This window comes from Molossus molossus, unplaced genomic scaffold (genome assembly GCF_014108415.1).
Source record: "Molossus molossus isolate mMolMol1 unplaced genomic scaffold, mMolMol1.p scaffold_m16_p_15, whole genome shotgun sequence".
Taxonomy (NCBI): Eukaryota; Metazoa; Chordata; class Mammalia; order Chiroptera; family Molossidae; genus Molossus; species Molossus molossus.
The window spans coordinates 75146312-75162047 of record NW_023425350.1 but is presented as its reverse complement, the minus strand read 5'-3'; the positions used below and the strand labels follow the sequence as shown (position 1 = coordinate 75162047).

Sequence of the window (15736 nt, the reverse complement as noted above, 5' to 3'; positions counted from 1 at the left end):
AAGAAATTAGGTTGAAATGAAGGACTCTATTTTATTTTATTTATTTTTATCTTCGCCTGAGGACATTTTTGCATTTAACTTTAGATACAGCAGGAGGGAGAGGGGGGTGGGGAGAGAGAGAACCATCGATGTGAGAGAGACACATCGACCAGTTGCTACCCACACGACCCCAACTAGGGCCGAGGACAAACTGCAACCGAGGTACGTGCCCTTAGCGGGAACCGAACCTGGGTCTCTCTAGTCTGCGGTCCAACGCTCTAACCGCTGAGCCAAACTGGCCAGGGTAAGGACTCTATTTTATGTCCAAAGAAAGCTTTCTAACTCCATGGTTTAAACTCGGTGTTCTTTACTTTAACTCCAGACTCATATTAAAGTGTATTGATGATAAATGCTTCTTTCTTCTGCTTAGTTTTACTTTTTGTCACATACCTATTTCAGGTAAATAAAATTGAAATTCATTATGCCAAGACTGCCAAGAAGATGGACATGAAGAAGCTGAAGCAGAGCATGTGGAGGCTGCTGACGGACTTCACACAAGTGGACGCGAAGGTAAGACATGGAGGGCTGCTCCACTCCTCTGGGCGCCTGGCGAGGGGTCGGGGTGCTGGCTTCCATGGCTTCAGGATCCAGAGTGCCAATGCAGAAGGTGTCACTCAGAAACATCGGGATGACATCACACTGAAAGAGGTGAAGTGAGGGTATGAACAGGTCACACACAAGGTGACAGAGACAGTGAACACGGGACATCACTCAGCCTTGCTGCTGACCAGAATGCCAAACAATGAAAGGACGTTTACGTTGTTTTCAAATAACAGCTTACTTAGTAGCTAACTGATTCACTGCTGGTCCAATTTGAGTTGATAAATGGCCCTTCTGGATAACAAATTCGGACATCTTAGGTGCCATACAGTAAAAATTTTTTAAATGTTGTCAAATTGTCTCTTTCCTTCAAGTAAGGTGAAACCTTGATTTATTTTTTTTTAATCCTCACCCAAGGATATTTTTTCATTTATTCCGACTGAATGGAACTCTAGTTAACTCTTTGTTAACTAGAACCATCTCCCCTTTCAGACCTGCTCGGGAGCTCTGAGTTTTCCAAACAGCCTGTTCTCTTGTGCTTCTCTCTGGCTGAGTAGTGAAAATTATGATTTGATTGAGGACCCTGAGCTGTGTAGTCTTGGATATCAGAAAAAGCTCCTGTTGTATTTATTAAGTTTTATCAACTAAATTGGAATGGGATGCAAACATCAGAGGAATGTGCTTTTTAAAAAGTAGGGAGGAGTTCTACTTTAACCTTTGGATTTAAATGATTCCTAATACCCTGTCCTCTAGGATTTTGGGTGATTATTTTTAAACCTTTTATTATAAAAATATTCAAACTAAAAAATACAAAAGAGAATAGTATAATGAATGTCAATATTGTACCTGTACCATTACTCAGACTGTCTCCCCAATCACCTCATCATATACTCATTCTGAGGTTTTGTAAAAAAAAAATGTGTTTGTGCCCTGGCTGGTTTGGCTCAGTGGTGAGAGCATCGGCCTGCGGTCCATAGAGACCCAGGTTCGGTTCCCGCTAAGGGCATGTACCTCGGTTGCAGTTTGTCCCCGGCCCTGGTTGGTCGTGCGGGTGGCAGCCACTCGATGTGTCCCTTTCACGTCGATCTCTCTCTCTCTCTCTCTCTCTCTCTCTCTCTCTCTCTCTCACTCTCTCACTCTCTCTCTCTCTCTCTCTCTCTTCCTCTCTCCCTCCCACTCTATCTGAACAAAAAATGGAAAAAAATGTCCTCGGATGAGGATAAAAAATATATATATATATATGTTTGTATTGATTTTTTTAGTGAGAGAGGAATGGGGGGAGAGAGAGAGAGAGAGAGAGAGACATTGATATGAGAGAGAAACATCCATTGGCTGCCTCCTGGGGATCAAGCCCGCAACCTGGGCATGTGCCCTGATCGGGAATTGAACTCAGTCCATGGGACCACACTCAATCCACTGAGCCACACAGGCTGAGCTCATTCTGAGTTTTTTAATGCACATACCAGACATAATATCCTTTTATAGCTAGCTACTTACCTACTAGCTAGGAGGCAGCCATGTGTGTGTTGTGTTGTTTTGTGTGTGTTTTAAATGGAAACCTTAGGTCTACTTTTAGATATGGATTCTGTGCTGCCCTTGACTATGGGGTCCAGTTGAAGCTACAAATAATCATGGCCTTTTGTTTTGTCACTTTTTTTCTTTCTTTGCAGTTTTTCCTTTCTTGAGATTCCACTGGCCATCAACATCATTTTTACCAAAACTCAGTAAATGTTGGTGTGTGGTCCAGGGCTGAGACACTGGGTCCCTTTATGGATTCTTTTCCTTGAAAATGTGGCTAAGAAATTGTTTTGGTTTTGTTCAGATGTAGACTTTTTTTTTAATTTTTAATTTTTTATTAATTTATTTTTGTTACAGATGTTTCTCCTTTTTCCCCCATTGACACCCTCCTCCCAATCCCCCCTGCCCTGTCCCCAGCATTGTTGTCTACGTCCATGGTTACACATACACGCATATAAGTTCTGTGGTTATCTCTTCCCCTTGGCCCCCTCTTCTGAGATCTGTCAGTCTGTAGCCTACTTCTATGTCTCTGGGTCTGTTTTGTTCATCAGCTTGTTTTGTTCATTATGTTTCACAAATAAGTGAGATCATATGATATTTGTCTTTCTCTGATTGTCTTGTTTTGCTTAGGCTAATACTCTCCAGGTTCCTCTATGTTGTCTCAAAGGATGAGAGATCTTTCTTTCTTACAGCTGCGTAGTACTCCATTGTGTACATGTACCACAGCTTTTTTATCCATTTGTCTACTGATGGACACTTGGGCTGCTTTCAGATATTAGTGATTATAAATAGTGCTGCTATGAACATGGGGGTACATATATTCTTTCTGATTGGTGTTTCAGGCTTCTTGGGGTATATTCCTGGAAGTGGGATCACTGGATCAAATGGCAGTTCAATTTTTAACTTTTTGAGGAAACCCTATGGTGTTTTCCATAGTGACTGCACCAGTCTGCATTCCCACCAGCAGTGTACTAGAGTCCCCTTTTATCCACACCCTCGCCAGCACTTGTTGTTTGATGATTTGTTGATGGCGGCCATTCTGACAGGTGTGAGGTGATACCTTGTTTTAATTTGCATCTCTCTGATGATTAATGACATTGAACATTTTTTTATATGTGTCTTGGCCATTTATATGTCCTGTTTGGAGAAGTGTCTCTTTAGGTCCTCTGCCCATTTTTTAATTGTGTTCTTTGTCTTTTCTTGAGTTGTATGAGTACTCTATGTATTTTGGAAATTAACCCCTTAGATTTTCTTTTTGGAAATCGGCCTTTGTAAGTTTATGTTGCTCCCTCAAAAGTGAACTAGCCTCCAAGGTCTGATCTGTGAATATCCTTCTTCTCTTAGGCAAACCACAGTGAGACTGGAAACGAAGGGGGCCCAGTGGAAGTGGCTGAAAAGAAGATGCTCAGCAGGCTCACCCAGGACCTGCAGAAGAGGTGCGTGCTAGCACACTCGGGGGCTGGTGTCTCCTCTGAGCCTGGCTGAGAGCGCTCCAGCCGCGCTGTTAGTGTGACGGACCCTCCGCACACGACCTGCTGTTCTAACACTCTCGCAGTTCTTTCTTCTCTGCATTGAAAAGTGAGTTAGTATAGACCAACTTTCAAAGGCATTTTTCTGCACCAGTGGTTGGAATGGAACAGGAGCTATATTTTATTTCCAGATAAAACTGGAAAAACCTGCTTATAAAATGCATCTGAGATATTCTTTGTTCCTCATTACGTTTATTTAACGGGCGCGTGTGTTCGTGGAGATGAAGGAGCCTTTTGTTCCTCGAGTTGCAGTGACCTAGCTAAATGTGGCCCTTTGTCCCACAGCCTGCCGTCCCTCATGGCTCAGAACCTCTCTGTGCCCCTGGCCTTTTCCTGCCTCCTGCACTTAGCCAATGAGAAGGTAGGTGACTCTGGTAAGCGTGGGTGTGTTCTCTATTTGTGTCCACCTGCTTGAACTTTTTATTAGATCTTTCCTGGGCTACTTTATAGGAAGTCTTTACATACAGTGACCTACATGTGGTACCTTCAATCCAGAGGATTGACCTGGCACTGAGGAGGAACTAAGAAAAAGGCCATGGGGTGTGATTAGCAATAAAAATAATGAAAAAGACCCAAATGGGAAAATTTTAGATGTGTCTGTTCCCAGCTTGGAAACATAAAGTACTTTTACATCTCTGTGTGTCAGAAGCTTCAAAGGCCAAACCTGACAGTGCTGAAGTCCAGACACGTGGGAGACGTGGCAGAGAAGAAGGGAGAGCAGAGGGTGGAAGGAAGGCAGATGCTCGGGCAGGTGTGGAGGCAGTGGCCAGCCAGGTGGGGCCACCAAGAGCAGTGAGGAAAGTCTGGGGAATGGAGGTGTCTGTCACAAGGATGGGGACAGCAGAAATGCCACCTGTGCAGCGTGCCAGGCTCCTCCCGTGCCATGCGGGTGGCAGAGCTGAGCAGCTGTGGGACGGTAGTGACCCACCCTCTCAGGAGCCTGTTGACGCCACAGAGGGGCACCCGGTACATGTGGTACTGCTGGAGACTTAGTGTCCTTTGGTATCCCAGGTTGGTCCCTCACACAGACTTTAGCACATGAAGTAGCAGCCCATGGGCTGGGCTTGGGCTGTAGCCTGTGCCGTGAGCATCACTAGGGCTGGGGGTGCCTAACTGCCACCACTGTGGATACTCCACCTTTTCTAGGGCAGGTGCTCTGCCCAAGGTGAGCGGTGAGCAGGGTGTGACCCCTGAAGTGTGGTTCGAGAGGGTTGATGAGATTGGAACACAGTGGTAGCAAAAATGGGGTGCTGGTAAGTGCCGGGATTACTGTGTGACCTCTAGTGACATCGGGAGCAGTGATGACCGGCTCGGTTTCCCAGGCCTGCCTTTGCTCTGGACTGTCAGGCCCCAAGTAGGGAGTGTTCCCTGTAGGGCAGCCTGTGTGCACAGCCTCCCACCGAGCCCAGTGGACCCATCCCTGGGAATCAGGGACCACTTCTTCTCTTGCCAGCTTCTAAGCTCGTGGCCTCACTGAAGAAGAAACTGTCCATGTGGCAGAAGCCAGTTCTACTTTGGGTGGGCATTCGATGTAGAAGAGCCGTGGGGCCAGGGTCATGTGCTCCTGTGTCTGACCGAGGTGACCGTTGGGCCTGTGACCTCCAGCTGGATACGCCTGAGGCCTGAACAGCAGAGCCCGCCCAGCTCCCGGGTGCACAGCGTGCATCAGCCCGTGCGGATGCTGTGGACCCAGCAGCACGCCCACCGCTGCCGGAAGGAGCAGCAGCCGACTGCAGAGCCCCGCGCCTGTCCGCCGGGAAGGTTGTGGGAGCCGGTAGTGAGGTCTCCGTGTGAGTGCTGGCACAAGGTGTTTGATGTCTGAAGCCAACTACACGAGGAAAGAATGACTAAGAGAAAAAAAGAATAAAAAGCTCTGTCGTCCTGACAAGAAGCCTACAAGCAGCCCTGAGGAGGATTCCCCGTCAGAGGAGGAGGGCGCTCCAGCCACCTTCCGTCTGACACTCAGAAGGGTCACTGCGGGGCAGTCTGGGAGGGCGCGCTGTTACTAGAAAAGGGTGGGTGCTGGCCAGCACATCTGCCCTCCTTCCAGGCCCAGTGAGGGAGGGGCACGTGAGGCGAGGCAGGAAGGGCTCTGCCTGGTGTAGTCCTGAGGGAGCAGTTGCCTGGGGTTGGTGGAGATTTTGTGGGCTGGGAGAGGGGGAAGAATTGGGGTGAGAAAAGGCCTGCAGAGACGGGGAAGAGAACAGATGTGTGGCCCTCACTAAGGGATGGGCGGGGGAGGGGGGGCAGGAGGGCCTGGAGAGGCCCCCCGCAGACAGGTTAGTAGACGCACTGTGGCTCCTGGCGGCCTCCCCGCACCTCCCTTTGCTCCTTAGAACAGGCAGCCTAGCTCTTGGGCCCTGGACACAGTGTTGTGGGAACCAGAGCCAGAGAAGGCTTGGTTTCTGCTTTTCCCCTGCAGTCGGCAAGGGCTTGGAACCAGCTCTTCTATGCAAATTATATTTGCTGTGACATAATTTTGCTTATCATGGGACAAACTTCATTTCTTGTTACCTCAGTTAGAATTTGTTTTGTGATTCTTGCATTCTTGATATACCAGAGTCCATGTATGTTTTATGTTCTTTCAGAATCTAAAGCTGGAAAGCACTGAGGATCTTTCCGATGTTCTTGTGAAGCAGGGGGATTGAGTTCACCGGGACAAGTGAGCAGGAGAGAGCTTGTCACTTCTTCAGGGACCAGGACGTCTCCACTCTGGGCGCTATAATGTGGGGCTCTTGGCAAGGCCATAGCCAACTCCAGGGTGCCCATTTGTCGCTCTTCCTTTCTGCCCCTTTCAGTCCGGAGCCCAGCACAGAAGCTCGCCCTTGATTAAAACTGTCTGCCCTGTGACCACCTAGCTGGGAGAGGCAGAGGGTACATTTCTGGTGATGAAAACCTACATCCATTCTCTATATCCATGTATAGTTTTTGCCTCCTAAATCGATTTGTTGTTCTGCCCACTTATTTACCCTTGTAGAAAAGAATTTCTTAGTAGTCAATTACCAGCTACCTAATTCATGTACATAAAATAAATCACATGCACTTATTAATGCATATAGAATGCTTAAACAAAAATCTGAGTAGTACGGCAGAATGTTTGAGCACCCACGAGGTAAGTTTGAGACCTGGTCCTTACACTGGGGTGCTTTCTTGGTACAGACAGGGTGCCACGTGTCACTATGAGGCAAGCCGCTGCGGTCATGTGTCCTGTGGCAGAGGGGAGGCGAGAGCACCTGCTGCAGGCCCAGACTTTGGAGTCGGATCTATGGAGCCTGTGAATTTCGCTGAGAGTGACGGCAGTAAAAATTTCTGGCTCCTAAATACCTTCCGTGGCTCACTTCCTGCAGCCTTCTCAGCACCACTGTGGGACATGCTCGTACCACTCCCATTCGGCGGAGGAGAAAGGGGACACAGGTCCAGGAACTTGTGTAAGGCAGACAGCTGACCGTCAAGAGCTTGACCCTGAATGAGGAAATCTCTTCTGGAGTTTGTAGCTATTCTGCTGTCTGCTGCTCAGATCACAGCCTCAGTGCTGTGGGTGCAGATCCAAGTGGCCCTGTCCTTGGCAGGTCCTGGTCCCTACCAGAGCATTCTGCACCATTCATTGGGTATAGGTAGGTTTGAATGTTAGGTCAGAAGCAGTGAAGTCTGTTATTAGAGATTACTATTGATAATAACTTGTTCCTAAGCTGAAGACCACACAAAACAAAAAATGAGTAATCCCTTCCAGCCAGGAATGTGCTTCCAGACTGCATCCTCAACACAGGGTGGGCCAGGTGGGTCTGCTGCTGTTCGTATGCAAAATACACAACAGTACAAGAATGAACTCAGTGTTTCGTATACTCACAACTGTAAACCTGCTTTTGCCCACCCTGTATCAGCCTCTCTGTTGAAAGGGTTAGACTTGTGAACAGGCCAAGGGAGGATGCGTGCCCTCTTCTGGGCCGGAGCTGAGATGTTCCCTGTGCCGGGCAGTGCTCTGCTCCGCTCATTCCAGCAGTGGAGTAGCCCTCTCAGTCCAACACTCTGTTGAGGCTGGGCTGGGGTTCAGTGGCCAGAAAACTGCAGGGGGAGCCCCAGCTTCCTCAGTGAACTCCCCGCCACCTTGCTTTTCCCAGCTTCTCCCCGCTCTTTCACATGGTAGCTGTATCAAAATTCATTTGGCTGCATACAATAGAAAGCTCATATGTGGGTATGCAAATAGTGGGTTAGTGTATCGATTCCGTGAAGAGACCAAGGGTCATTCCAGCTGTCTTCTCTGCCATCCCTAGTGCGTGACTCATCCTTGTGTTTCAGTATAGTTGCTGGCATCTAGCCATCACATCATATTCTTAGCAGAAGGAGGGGTTGGGGGAGCAGGCAAACTATTTTTGGTCTATGGATTTGCCTTTTCTGGACATTTCATATAAATGGGAGCATACAGTGTGTTGTCTTCTGTGACTGGCTTCTTTCAATTAGCATAATGTTTCAGGGTTCATCCAAATTGTAGCATGTGTCAGTACTTAATTCCTTTTTATAGCTGAGTAATTTTTCATTGGATACACCATGTTTTGTTGAGCTCATCAGTTGATAGACATATTTTTTCCACTTTTTGGCTATTGTGAATACTATAAACATTCGTGCACAAGTTTTTTTATTTGTATATTTTTAAATTGATTTTTAGGGAGAGAAGGGGGGGGGCATCTATGTGAAAGCAAAGCATTAATCAGCTGCCTCCTATATGCCCTCTACCAGGGATTGAGCCCGCAACTCAGGCATGTGCCTGGACTGGGAATCGAACCACCAACCTTTTGGTGCATGGGACAGCACCCAACTAAATGAGCCGCACCAGTCAGGGCTCGTGCACAAATTTTTATATGGACATGTTTTTGTTTTGTTTGGATTTTTTTGTGAATCCTCACCTGAGGATATTTTTTCCTTGGCTTTCTTGAGAGAGTGGAACAGGAAGGGGAAGGGGGAGGGGAGAGAGAGAAAAACATTGATGTGAGAGAGAAGCATCAATTGGTTTCCTCCTGCATGACCCCAACTGGGGCTGGGGATCAAACCTGCAACCCAGGTATGTGCCCTTGACCAGGAATCAAACCCACAACCCTTCAGTGTACAGGCCAATACTCTAACCACTGAACCACACTAGCCAGGGCTGTGGACATGCTTTTGATGCTTTTTGATATATACCTAAGAGTTGAATTGCCAGGCTGTTTACCAAAGTGGTTGTACCAGTTTTACATTCCAACCAGCAGTGTCCAAGTAAGTGATCCAATTTCACCACATCTTTGCCAGTGGTTACTATGTCTTTTTGATTCTAGCTGTCCACATGGGTATGAACTGGTATCTCATTAAGATTTTGATTTTCCTTTCCCTGAAAGCTAATGTGTATTGACTTAAATCTTTTTCCGTGTTCTTCACTCTAGATCATTACCAATTTCTCGAGGTTCACGCATTCTTTTTTCTGCCATCTCCAACCTACTCTTGGTGGAATGGGGTGTGTGTGTGTGTGTGTAGTCATAGCTCTGAAAGTACCTAGCATGGGTTGTTGGACCAGGCCCCTAGCCTCCCCAGGCCTTGGTTTCCTCACTTACCAGGTATAATCAGCTCTGGCCGGTTTGGCTCAGTGGTTAGAGCGGTGGCCGGCGGTCCAGAGAGACCCGGGTTCGGTTCCCGCTAAGGGCATGTTCCTCGGTTGCAGTTTGTCCCTGGCCCTGGTTAGTGGTGCAGGTGGCAGCCACTCGATGTGTCCCTTTCACATTGATGTTTCTGTTCCTCTCCCTCCCACTCTGTCAGAACAAAAAATGAAAAAATGTCCTCAGGTGAGGACAAAAAAAGTGGTTGGGGAGAGTTGAAGTTGTACAAGCATAAATGCTGTCTACCTCAGGAGCATCCCCAAAAATTTGACACACAGCATTATTCTTCCTAGTCCCTTGCTGAGGCAGGTGAAGATCACAGCTTCTTGCTGGTCAGGACACGGGTGCTGTTCTGTTAGCCGCCTCCAGGGCCCTGCTGTCCAGGCTGGAGTGGTTTCTCAGTGATGACTGTTGGCGAAGCAGAGAGGAGCCTGTTTGCCCACCTCCCTGCCCACAGGTGTGCTGGCCACACTGCTCACACCCAGCGCTTCCCTCAGGTGCTGTTGCCCTCAAATTCACCTTGCATCCCTTCCAGTCTGGAGCGCATCACACTTTATCCTTTTCAATAAAAATGATTTATGAGAAGGTCCTCTCTGAGGACTGAGGGGTCCCTGTCCCACACCAGGCACCCTGATCAGGGTTCCAGTGCCAGGAAGAGAATCCCCATAATTTCTGGCTGAAAAACCAGCGGGAACTGAGGCCCAAGGAAGCTGAGGCGGCTGGAGCCCCAGGCAACTCCTTAAAGGGCCCGAGCACGGACTTATCAGACTCTCTCCCTCTAAGCTTGGAGGGGAGGCAGCTCGAGGGGCACCAGAGACATACAGGGAAGAACTGAGCTGTTTGGCATTGGAGCGAGGGCTGGAGAGGGGGCTTTCTCCGGGACAAATGTGCAGTCTGAGGCCTTTGTTCCTTTGGTGAGCCCTTCCCTGGGGCGGCAGACAGCCTCCATATCTGGGACTCCAGCAACCTGGCTCACACCGGTAGCCCCGCCCTGGTGATTCCCTGAGGCCCCGCCCCACCCAGCTTTCAGGCACACCCAAGCTGTTGCCAGTTGCTTCACCATAGGATTGGCCTGTCTTGGATCCTGCTTCAGGTTTTCCTAAATTCTTTCAAACAAGCAGCATCTGGTCTCAGCGAGCCCCATACCTCTCATTAAGTAATACACAGAAACAAACACAGGGAGGCAGCCAAAATGAGGAGACAAAGAAACAGGTCCCAAATGAAAGAACAGAACAAAACCTCAAGAAAAGAACTAAGCGAAATGGAAATAAGCAACCTAACAGATGCTGAGTTCAAAATACTGCTTATAAGGATGCTCAGTGAACTTCAGTGAGGGCCTCAAGAACATAAAAAAGGACCAGTCAGAAATGATAGATGCACAGTCAGAAATAAAGGAGGCATTAACTGAAATAAAGAATAATTTACAAAAATTCAATAGTAGAGTATGTAAATCCAAGAAGCAAACCATTGATTTGGAATATAAGGAAGCAAAAAACCCCCAATCAGAACAGCAAAAAGAAAAAAGAATCCAAAAAAGTGAGGATAGTGTAAGGAGCCTCTGGGACTTCAAGCATGCCAACATTCGCATCTTGGGGGTGCCGGAAGGAGAAGAGAGAGAACAAGAAATTGAAAACCTGTTTGAAACAATAATGGCAGAAAACTTTCCTAACTTGGTGAAGGAAACAGACATACAAGTCCAGGAAGCACAGAGAGTCCCAAACAAGATGAACCCCAAGAGGCCCACACCAAGACACATCATCATCAAAATGCAAAAGGTTCAGACAAAGAATCTTAAAAGCAGCAAGAGAAAAGCAGTTACCTACAAGGGAGTTCCCATTGGACTGTCAGCTGATTTCTCAAAAGAAACTTTGCAGGCCAGAAGGTAGTGGCAAGAAATATTCAGAGTGATGAAAAGCAAGAACCTACAACCAAGATTACTCTATCCTGCAAAGCTGTCATTTAGAATCAATGGCCATATAAAGAGTTTCCCAGACAAGAAAAAGTTAAAGTTCATCACCACCAAACCGTTATTATATGAAATGATGAAGGGTCTTTTTGAAGAAAAAGATAAAATATATGAACAAACAAAATGGCAATGAATACATATCTATCGACAATGGAATCAACAAGCAAAATGAACAGGCAGAACAGAAACATTCTCATAGATACAGAGAACATTTTGTTGGTTGCCAGGTGGGAGGGAGGTTGGGGGAATGGGTGAAAAAGGTGAAGGGATTAAGAAGTACAAATTCATTGCTAGACTGACAAACCTCAAAGGGAAAGGGGTTTGGGGGTGGAAAGAAATAAACCAAAGAACTTATATGCATAACCAATGGACACAGACAGTAGTGTGGGAAAAGGTGGGAGGGGGCAGGAGTGGGGAGGAAGGGGTCAATGGGGGAAAAATGAGGAACATCTGTAATACAAGAATAAAGATTTTTTTAAAAAGAAAAAAATGATTTCTGAAAAAAAGGTGATTTTATTTGTAGACCTTGGTAACATCACGTGAGTAAATCCTCAGGGAGAAAAGAAAACCTTTGTCAGTTAAAGGGGACAATATTGTGTCATCTGTCATAGCTACAGTGCCTCTCCGGCTGCCATCACAACACTTTGTTTACGACATTCCTGCCCCATCTCCACAGCGAGCGGTCAGACGTGGAGCGGAGCTGCAGTGGGTGGTGGTGGCATTCCCAGGAAAGATAAACTTCCTTTGTTCTGTGGGGATGGCTGGCCTGAGAGCTTGCTTCTGGAGCCCTGCTAAATCCGCCTATTTTACTTCCTGGGAAGGAAACCCAAGTCTCCCAAATGTCCCTGCTTGTCCAGAGGCTCTGGGGCAAGCAACCCAGGGGTCTGAGTCCAAGCCCACAGTCCCTTTTTCTAACACATCTTTCCTAGAGAGTTTTCCCTGGATGAGGAGGAATGGAATTCGTTCACAGCTGGGTTTCCCAGAGGGGTCTGGCCACAGTTCCTCAGGAATTAGCAGGTTGCTGGGCCAGGGAACGGGGAGGGAAGGGAAGGCTGGGGGATGAGAGCTGCCCCTCTTGGGGAAGGAGCATCAGGGCAGGAAAGCAGGTGAGGCGAGCAGAGAGGAGCCCGCCGAGGCCCAGCACAGCTGTGCATGTCGTCAGCCGAGAACTGCCCTCTCAGGTGGGAGCCCAGTTTGGGAAGCCACCTCTGTTCTTAATAGGAGCATGGAGTCCATGACATTGCCTTGCAACTGGCCCTCAGGGTCTCGGTCCTCTGTGCAAACAGGTGGCTGTGGTATCATCAAGTCTGGTCGGGAGACAAACCCAAGTGAACAGAGAACTTACCTGTGGTAAGAGCTGTTGGCCAGGTGCAGTTGACACTGGAAAGGTAAAGAGCTCTCAGGTTCAGGTGAGTAGCAGCTACAGGGAGCAGCCCCCCACCCCCACCCCGGGCTGGGACATGAAGGGAACAGAGGAAAACAGGCTCAGAGGAGGAGGCTCCAGGAGCAGACACTGACCCCTGGGGGGAATGCCCCGGGGTGCTCTGTCTTCAGGGTACACTGTTCCGAGTGTTGGGAAACTGGCACTGCAGTCGTGGGGTGAAGAAGCTGCAGGACCGGCAGGGAAGGAGGGCAGGTCCCTTTTGCCCAGCGCCGTTGTCCGCTCCCCTGGCGTGAACTAACGGGAGCTCCTGGCAAAGCAGACGGTGGTTAGAGAGCCAGACTCAGCATCACCTGCGGAGAAGGGGGTTTGGAGCTGAGAGCCAGTCACCTAGTAGCTGGCACAGGACAGGTCTCGTGAGGATTTCTAAAATCCTTCCTTGCTACTGTTTTTGAAATGCTATTTGCTGATGTGTGTTTATCGATCCTCAGTGATAGGGTGAATGTTCTGAAGGGGAGGCCGGGGCGGCCGGGGGCAGTGGCTGGCGCAGGGCTCCAGGCTGAGGAGCGAAGGTGGAGGGAGGGGTGCAGGCGAGGTCAGCGCTGCAGCTGCCCGTGTGTGGCCTGCGCCCTCTTCCTCCCACCTCAACCCTGCAGCATCGCAGCTTTTCGCCTCCACTCTCCTTCCGCACAAAGCACCCTCTGCCATCAGGGATTCCCTTCCAGCCCTTCTCCCTTCTTCCTCCTCTCACTCCATCTTATGCTCCGTGCTTCCAGAAGCTTTCTCAAGGCCCTGGCAGCAGCAGGGTTGGGGGCTGTGGGGTGCTCTAGTCCTGCCTGCGCCCCCCTGTCACCCTGAGGCTCTTCCTGGTAAAGCCCTCCCACCCCCCGCCCTTGGATTTCAGACACCGCCACAGCCTCTACCAAGCCTCCCATCCCAAGGACAGCTGCCACACCTCTGCGGGGATTCCTCAGCCCCCGTCCGCCCTCCTGGGCAGAGTGGCTGGTGGTCATGACCCATGTGCGTCTTTGTGGTGCAGCAGCTCAGCCCTGTGGCCCCAGCTCCCTCCTTCGGACAAGCTCTCACTCTCATACCCCTGTACTGAGCAGCAATGTGGGCTCGGGAGGAGCCTGCAACCAGAGGTCACTGCCAGCAGAGGGATGGCATGTGACCCCTCATGTCACCCAGGATCAGGCACCTGCCGGCTTCTGCTCTGCTCACACCTTAGTGACTCTAGAGAACATGGAGCTGCCTGGCCAGCCCTCCGCTGCCTATGGTAGGGTTTCTTGATTTGAAAACAAAAATCAAAACCCACATATGTGTTAGAATCGCTGTATACCCTCCTTTCTGCTAAACCAGCTGCATCTCATCCTCACGACAGGCGCAAACGGGTGTTCACTCCAAAGGACAGCCGGCGCGGAGGGAAGGTGACTGGCGTCAGGGGCGGTCGGGAAAGGCGCAGGAGGGAAGGTGACTGGCGTCAGGGGCGGTCGGGAAAGGCGGGAGGGAAGGTGACTGGCGTCAGGGGCGGTCGGGACAGGCAGGTGGAGGCAGCGAAGGGACCAGATGGGGGTCAACAGACAAGGCACAGGTTGCGAGGTTGTGGGGGCTGCTGCTCTCCCACTGCTGGTGGGCGTAGAAGTGATCCAACCCTTTCAGAGGACAGTTTGGCCATCGGTATTTTATAATATAAGCATACACACCCTCCAGCCAAAAAATTACATTTCCAGGTCTTTCTTTCATTTTCTAAAAAAGAGATTCCAAAATGGCGGCGGAGGGAACGGGAGCTACACAGACGTCTCCCAGGACCAAACTGGAATTACAACTAAAACACAGACAAAGCGACGGGAAAAACCAACAGAAAAGCAACTGGCAAGGACCATATAACCAGGGACACTGACTCCATCCCGGTAGGCTTGCGAAGGCGCGAGACGGGGGCTGGGAGCCCACGGTCGGCAGCTCGGCAGCAGCCTTAGCTGGGAGCAGCGCCCTCGGGTCACACTCCCAGGCGGCTCCACAGCGCAGCCGGGACAGAGGCTGAAACAGCCACAGCCACTCACCTTGGGCTCCGGCAGAGGGAGGGCGGACTGGACTGGAGCTGTGTCGGGATACTCGGGATCTGGAGGGCGCTCAGAGCTTTGGCTGAGTGCAGCCACTCAGGACGGTGGCCACATTGCTCCTTCCCAGGGCTCTGAGGAGAGGCAGCAGCCCCTCCCTCGGAGATCCAACCCCACCCTGTGGGCCATTGAAATGCTAACTGAGGCCCATTAACAACCAATATATGCCTCACCCTCAGGAAATCCCCTTAAGCTGAGCACCTGAGGGAGTTTTTCAATCAACTAACAACCCAAAACTCTTCAAGTAACCTGGACTGCTAGCCTCCAGGAAAAAGCTAGAGGATAACAGTACCTTTCCTGGGCTGGCAACTCTAACCAGGAAAGTAAGACTTGACAGTGGTGTTTAACATGGGTCCTCCCTCGCTCATCTAAACCCAGGAGAGGGAGCCACAAACAGCAGAACACCAACACCCACAGGGAAAACTTGGCAGGCTCCAAAGCCCACTGTGATAGCCAAAATGGTGAAACACAGAAACAAAAGGCAAATGAAAGAACAAGAGACCTCCTCCGGAGATGGTATCAATGTGGAGCAGTTAGGCAAGTTAACAGAGCTAGAATTCAGAGCCATGATCTTGAGGAAGCTCAACAGCATGAGTAAGGACATAGAGATGCTGAAAATCAACCAACTGGAAATTAAAAACCACCAAGAAGAGATCAAGAGTGACATATCAGAAATAAAGAACACATTAGAAGGTCTAAAGAACAGAGTAGAGAAAGCTGAGGACCAGATCAGTGAATTAGAAGACAGGGTAGAAAAAAGTCAACCAATCAGAAAACCAAAAGGAAAAAACTATTAAAAAACAGGAAGACAGCTTAAGAGAACTGTGGGACAACTGGAAACGTAATAATATTTGCATCATAGGAGTCACCGAAGAAGAAGAAGAAAATGAGCAAGGGTTAGAGAATATATTCAAAGAAATAGTGACAGAAAGCTTCCCTAATTTGGTGAAGGAAGAAGGCATTCAAGTTCAAGAAGCACAGAGAGCCCCAAGTAAGAAGAACCCAAACAGGCCCACACCAAGACA

The 15736-nt window shown here is 49.1% G+C and overlaps 1 protein-coding gene across 1 annotated transcript in view; it reads left to right on the top strand.

The window, feature by feature from the left end:
- NCAPH (non-SMC condensin I complex subunit H) overlaps positions 1 to 6679 on the top strand; it is a 39429-nt gene extending 32750 nt beyond the window's left edge. The window contains exons 15-18 of the mRNA XM_036263316.1: positions 439 to 549; positions 3442 to 3533; positions 3912 to 3987; positions 6215 to 6679. Coding sequence (XP_036119209.1) covers positions 439 to 549; positions 3442 to 3533; positions 3912 to 3987; positions 6215 to 6274 — 339 coding nt within the window. The 3' untranslated portion in view covers positions 6275 to 6679. The remainder of the gene's footprint in view (positions 1 to 438; positions 550 to 3441; positions 3534 to 3911; positions 3988 to 6214) is intronic.
- Positions 6680 to 15736: the final 9057 nt, after the last annotated feature.